We start from the raw sequence: 7,259 nt of genomic DNA, 5'->3' as shown, positions 1-7,259 counted from the left end.
TTGGCTAGCACTTGCAGGGGGGGTCACTGGCGCTCCTGCCTGCTCCCCCCCCTATTGCCCAAGTAGCGAGCACCACTGATCAGGGGGTGCACATGCACCCCCATGCACCCACTACGTGTTGCCACCGACATCTCCTTAGTTTACTGGCAAAAAGCGCTCCAGCAGAACCTCACAACTGAAAGCTGCTCTCCTTCAGCCATGTGCCACCACAAATCAGCCAGTCTTCAAGTCAATCCCTCCTAGCATGCAGCTAAGCCTTCCGGCACACAGACTGCAGACTGGAAAAGCAGAGGATTATCAAGCCTTAAAAAAATATTTTGAGGTGTATGTGCACGTTTCCATTCCGTCTGAGAAGAGATTCAAAGCAGTGACTGGGAACATGCATTTCTTGCCTTTCCTCCTCAAACCACAGATTGACTGAATCAGCCAGGCAAGCCCATGCTGATTTTCCAGCAACAACAGATCTAGCCCTTAGTTCCACATGACCAGAACCATATTTAGCGCAAAAACTATTCAGCCCTCTTTGGAACAAGCACTGGTTAGGATTAACAGGGCTACCAATAATTTTTGCATAAAAGAACAGAGCAATACAAGACAGATTTGTAATTCATGCAATATAGGAAGGTTTGCTGTTGTTGAGATCCATTACAGATTTCCCTCACTTTATGCATGTTCTGTAGGTGCGAATTCGCTCTTACGCGATGATCCTTTTTATACCAAAAATTCATCTTATGCAAGGTAAATTCACTCTTATGCGATCAGTGTGGTGGAAGCCCACAGTCAGCTGCTTTGTGTGGTGCATTGCATGAGCGACATGCATTAAAATATAGCCTCCTGTGCGGATCTGTGCTCCTCTGTCGTTGTCTGCAACATGTGTTTCTGTAGTTGCCACCCCCATTATGATAGTGTCCTGTGCTTGTGTGTACTGTCTGCTGTTGGTGAGTACCAAAATTGGCTTGTAAAAGTGGTAGAAATGGGTCTGGGGATCAGTACAGTTGAGATCTTGGAACACAGCCCTATTTGTTACATTGTAAAGTGGATTCCCTTTATGGGAGCTTGAGTTACGCGCCATTCTCCAGGAACGCATGTACAGCATAAAGCAAGGGAAACCTGTATTTATTTACTCTTCCAGCACCATGGACTGTACATAAATAAGGATTAGAAGGGCCTTGTTTGGCCATCAGGTTCAGTCCCCTGCATTCTAAGGCCATCATTTACTTATGGAACCCCAAAAAACTACTTCAAAATGCAACTAATGGCACAATACCCAAAACACTGGCAGCATTCTAACACACCACAGATAAATGCAGGGGAAGCAAGGGCACTGCCTATGTCCTGCAGTGACAAGCATAGGCGGCAGAAGGCCAGGGTTAATGGGGCTTAGCAATGGCCCTATGGAGGCGAGGGGCAGGGGTCAGGCAGGGCTCAGCCCCCCCAATAGTATTTTCACCCACCGTTTTCAGTGACAAGGAAGTAGCTGGTTAATACATGCTCAAAAGATCCAAGGACAGCAATTCTCAACCACAGAGACCTGAGATTCTTTCCCGGGTGCTATGGAGTGCTACATGATGTTAGCACTGTTAAGTGTGCAAACATGATTTGCAAGATAAACCCTGAGGTTTCAAATAGAAATCTATACCATTAGAAAAATATTCTGACTTGTTGTGGTCTTCCCGAGTTCTTTGCAACAGAAGAATTATTCCATTATTTTTCCATAGTCAAAAAATAAGTAAAAGCTAAGACCTGGCATCTTCCAAGGGATGCCTTGAGTTTAATGAGGGGTGCCTCAACTTTAAAAAGGTTGAGAACTACTGTCTTAGAAAAAGCACCATGCCCCATGCTAATTCAGGCAAAAACCTCTACAGTCTACATCATTCTGATGAAAGGGAAGATTGTTAATAATAAAAATGTATGTTAACGTACACACACACTTAACAGAACAGCTTGCTAAGTACAGAAGCCAATTAAAACAGACAATGTTTTGCAAGTGAAACACCCTCTTTCATTCTGGGCAACAGTTTCACTCCATCATCATCATCCCCTGAATTATCATACGTTCATGGATCAGTCCCCAGCAAACTACCATCAACCTGTCCAAGGAACTTACATGAAGTTTACAAAAAAGAAAAACAGATGGAGACAGAAAAATAAGGTAGGAAGTTGAAAAGGAACAATGAGACCACAGCAGGAAGCATGACTGGCACTGGCAGCAGCCTAACCACTGCTGAGTTTTATGTAAGCATCCCATAAAAGGGAATACATAAAAAGATTTGAAGGACAGCAATGAAGTGGTTCTGCAGACATTCATCCAGAGCTCCTCACAAGAACAAGGATAGCGCGGGGAAAAGCAAACACAGCACATGCTCCATCTATAAAAGGCCAATTACTCATCTCAACCTGAGATAATATTCTGAGCTGCCTTCCATCTCCAATTAAGATTTAAAGGACTTATTTCAACCCTAGTTTGATCCAGCTAGAAAGCAGAGGCAGCCCAGATAACACATCTGCTGCTCTGTTTTGGGGTACAAAGCCTTTCAGAAAACAGAGGACTCACACTCCCCACCCGTACCAAGAGATGCCTAAGGAGAAACTCTGCAATTTCTGTAGCTTTGCAATCAATGTCTGGCCTCAAAAGTTCTGAAAGATCAAACCAAGAGTATGATTTAGGGAGGCTTGAGGTTCAATGCGACTATTTATCTCAGCTCTAAAAGGTGCACCATAGGCTGCATGGCTGTCACAGCTTGTGCATCTCAGTCCTGACCTGGATGAGCTACCCGCTGGGCAGAGAAATTTCTTCCTTTGCGGTTAACGGGACATGAAACATCTCACACCAGCTACCTGCTTTTGGGACAGAGAGACATTGGATGGCAACTGTTTTCAAATCCAGCAAATCCCAACTGGATAGGAGTCATAATCAAGAGCGTCTCCCATCAAATGTCCCCTCAACTCCCCACAAACACACATGAATTAGGCAAGTGAAGCAGAAAGGTAACAGGATGAGGTCTATCCCTCATCATCTCTGAAGCATACAAACCCTATTATTTAAGACCCATCATATGTTCAGATTCATAGATTCTTGGAAGACGTGACTAAAGACCATGCCCACTGAAGAGCTTATATACATCTTTTTCTAATTAGCTGGACTAGGAGTCATTTCAGAACCATAAAGATGCCCAGTGTTCTCACTGGGTGGAAAGAGCACTGGGTCTCATACACCCCTGAGCCCTAGGGATTGCAGCAGTTGTGGTCCCTAGGGCCCAGAGGTTTTACACCGGGCTGGGTGCATCCCTGCCAGCCCAATCAGATGAAGTGTTTCCCGCTGCAGGGGAGATCCTGCTACACCTACAAATGAAAGCTCAATAGAAACCAGCTATAAAGTTAGCACACATTTTTACATCTAACTTTAAAGCCGGTTGGAGCTTTTTTCATAGATTCACAGATGTAGGGTCAGAAGGGACCTTGTAGATCTTCTAGTCCGACCTCCTGCCCTGGGCAGGAGAGAAAACTGGGCTCAAATGACCCCAGCTAGGTAAACGTCAAGCCTCTTCTTAAAGACCCCCAGGGTAGGAGCCAACACCACTTCCCTTGGAAGTTGGTTCCAGATCCTAGCCACCCTGACTGTGAAGGCAAGTACTTTGTTGTGTGGCAAGTACTTTATATGTGTAGCTGGTCTCAGGGTAACTGCACAATTAACCACTTAATTGCACAATACCTGTAACATGTAGAGGGGAGTCTCACAAGTGCTTTGCCTGTATGCTATGCCAGGAGAGCACTTAGCGTAGGAACAATCCCCTTCGTCCCCGGCAAAACAAAGCACTATTTTGCTGGTCTATCTTCATCTACACTAGGGGTTGCTTCTGGCATCACTATGTCAGTCAGGGATCACTGTAGCTACGCAGGCAAAAAAAAAAATACACAGACATGGCCCTGTGAGCACTACTGGAGAGAAGGAAAAGAAAAGAGCAGTATAGGGGGAAGTATCCATTGGATAATCCCCATGGGACTGGACATACCACCAGTCATTGGGCAATATTTCATGAGCATGGGCTTAGCCAAGAACTAATGAGCAATTTTGTTTAACGAGTAATTCTGATTTTTCCCTTTGGCAGAGGGAATTTTTCTTCTGAAAACTACACACTATGTAGTTCCTCTTTTTGCTTCCTTCCTTTTAGTTCTAACATATGAATTGTTGGCCCCGAAAAGGTACAAACAAAACATTTAACGCAATAATGGACCCTCCATTATTAATAATAGATGATACCTCCAAGGCTTATATCAAGGTGAGATATTTCTATGGCCATAAAAAACAAATATTTTAAATTGCATTTATAGCACATTTATGTTATTTCTCTACCAGGGCATCAAATGGAAGCTAAGCATCCAATGCATTCAGTGGTTTAAGCAGAAAGAGGCAGTGGTCAAGCTTCTCTGAACTTGCAGATTAGGTCCAAGCCAAAAAAGTGAAAAAGGAAGCATAGCAATAAACCAAACAGATAGGGTCTCCATGACTCTAATCAGACCCAAGTGTTTTTCTTTCAAAACTTTTCCTTCAACCACTTGCTCCAAAATTGTGATCTTGGATAAACTCACTGGACACATAGCTCTGATACCTAGTTTCCATCTGATAAACCAACTGAAACTCTCATAGTTCCTAGGGCCTTCTTATATGTGAACAAGATGGGAAGTCCAGTCAAGTCACACTGCATTAAAAGAGGTGCTCCCTAGAAGGGTCTGCTCTAAAAGAAACCAATTCCCACTTTTTCTTGTTGAAATGCAACTATTTTAATTCTTGTTAAAATGCAACTATTTTGATTCTGTCATGTTTTATTTTACTTCCTAAGGCCTTCGAGAATTTCCATGTTATACCCCTAACTACAAGAATTACTATTATTGCCACTTCCAGCAACTTTCATTCAAAGAGTACACACATTCACTTTCACTTTAAGTTTTATGCATGCATGCACAGATGAAAGACAGACTCAGGAAATATAGAAGATGTTCACACAGCAGTGGTCTGCTGGCTTCCTGAAACTTTGTCACCAGCCTCTGAAGCCTGACAGAAAATGTTCAAATAATACAGGCTAATAAAAATTAGTTATCCAAGAGTCACAATATTAAACCGGGCTGCCTTTTATCCCCAGTTTCTCATAGCTTGCTTACAGTATACTGTTGGAGGGATGACTTAAATGTCTAGTCAGCCAGTTTAAAATATTCAGATGCCTTGCAATTTTGGTTTACCTCACAGCAGGGTCACCTCACTCCCTTTTTTCTCTTCTTCCAAAGATACACCAAGTTCCCTACATTCATTACATGTGGATCTTTCAGACAAGATAGTTACGCATCTACCAAAAAACATGATTCTAATTCCTCTCCAGCCAGGTAAAGATTTGGACCTTAACCTGACCTTCCACCTTTCACCAAAATTAGTATGTACTCATTGACTGCTCCCTACTCATAATAATTGCATGTCGGGGAACTGTAAATCTTTTACTGGTAAAGCCTGTCAAGATGAGAGGTGCCATGTAATGGCAGCATTATCTGCTGGGCTTCCCATTTCTACACTATGCTTTGTCATCAAGTAACATCTTATAAAAGTAAGCTGTACTGGATAAGCCAAAAAAATCTCTGCAGGATGCAGGTGTTACCAACATCCTTTGGTTGCAAATACCTGGGAATCTTAGTTGACTGGGGGAAGCAAATGGAAGAAATGATATAAATTACAGCAGCAACAGTAATCAGTAGGCTGCAGGCAGTATATACAAGTCTAATTTGCAGATATGGAGCCTTGCTGGCCTCAAAGGTACTGCTGGATATTTTTCCACTGAAGTTGGTGAGACCTTTCGTTTCAGATGCAAACCATACTGTGCTTAAGCATACCTTAATCGCCTTGAATCAGATTATTAGCATTTACCTGAGTTACACCACAAGACTTAGAAGCTGAAGCTTGTCTACCACCCTGTGGCAACCTGCTTGCTAGGGGAAATGTTGCAGTGTTCCACCAGCTGTGCTACTGCATACACGTTTTCAGGTAGAATCAAAACTTTTGGCATCTTCAGAACTAAAATAGCTCAAGTCTAGGTGACCTGAGACACCATGGCATTGCCAACTGTGCCAGGTGGACATGAGCATCATCTACTAAGGCCAGCTCTGCATGATGTCTGGAAGATTAATGCCACTCATCTTTCTCCTTGCTTTTTTTTTTTCCTCCAAGAAGGGATAGGAAAAGCATTCAATGAAATGATTTACTGCCAGGGAGTTAAGTTCAGGGGCTGGATCTGATCATAAATCTGAAACATAAGGAGAACACACACTTTTGAGACAGGTCCTTCTACTCGCTTGTATAAACATCTAAGTAAGTAGATATAATGAGAGTTCAATAATGAGAAGAAAAAAAATCTCACTCCAAAGTCATTTTAGGACCAAACACAGCACAATATGATGCACTGAAAAGAGAAAAGCTCCTCCTTCCAGATGCAAGAACTGAGAGAATCATGGGCTTATGGGCTTAGGGGAACAAAGCACCAAGCAAAAACAACCTTTTAAGAAATTAATGGGGTCCTAGTCCCTTGCCAGTTATGAGTCTCTGAGCTCTAGAGTACCCTAATACTTGATAGGTTACAAAGAGAAGAGCTGGAAGAGAACTAGGTTACAGAGGCACCACCCACACAGAGCACACCCCTACTGCTCCCATACAAAGCCAGGTAGCACAATGCCAAGAAGCAGCGTGCTCTGCACCCTCGCCTCCTGGCCCCAAGGCAGAAGAGCGCCATTGATGCAGTGCTATCAACACGCAAGTGACTGCCTCTCAGAGGAACCAGTTCACCTTTGCACAGCACAGCAGGCAAGTGGCATGGACACAGCAGCAAAGTCCAGCTATCCCTCAGCCACTGCGCCAAGTACTCACAAAGCCCTCACCCTCTTGCACCGTGGAGCAGGGCATTCCCAGTAAGGGGCACCCAGGCAGTGCTGGCTCTCTGGGCAGGGCACTCACCTGGTGCCTGCTCTATTTGACACCCATACATCCCCTCCCCAGCTGCCCACAAAGCCAGGCAGAGGCCTGCCAGGAACAGGGAGGCTCCCTGAGATCAGAGGAAACACGCACAGGGCGCCTGGCAGGGAGTGGCACCCCGGGGGCCCGTTCAGCCAGCCCCACACCCCGGGCAGGACCAGGAGGCCCTCCCCGCTGCCCCTCGCCCTGCACGCACCCCCACGGCGCGGGTGATGTTGTCCAGCTGCTCCGTGACCGCGCGGAAGAGGCC

General features: G+C 44.6%; 1 protein-coding gene across 1 annotated transcript in view; it reads right to left on the bottom strand.

Moving 5' to 3' along the window:
* Positions 1–7,259, bottom strand: part of OSTM1 (osteopetrosis associated transmembrane protein 1) — a gene marked incomplete at its 5' end in the record, with an annotated part of 22,412 nt that extends 15,153 nt beyond the window's left edge. Inside the window, one exon of the mRNA XM_006029932.2 lies at positions 7,206–7,259. Coding sequence (XP_006029994.1) covers positions 7,206–7,259 — 54 coding nt within the window. The remainder of the gene's footprint in view (positions 1–7,205) is intronic.

This window comes from Alligator sinensis, unplaced genomic scaffold, assembly GCF_000455745.1.
Source record: "Alligator sinensis unplaced genomic scaffold, ASM45574v1 scaffold962_1, whole genome shotgun sequence".
Taxonomy (NCBI): Eukaryota; Metazoa; Chordata; order Crocodylia; family Alligatoridae; genus Alligator; species Alligator sinensis.
Note: the sequence above shows the minus strand (reverse complement) of the source record. Positions and strands in the feature narration are given on the sequence as shown.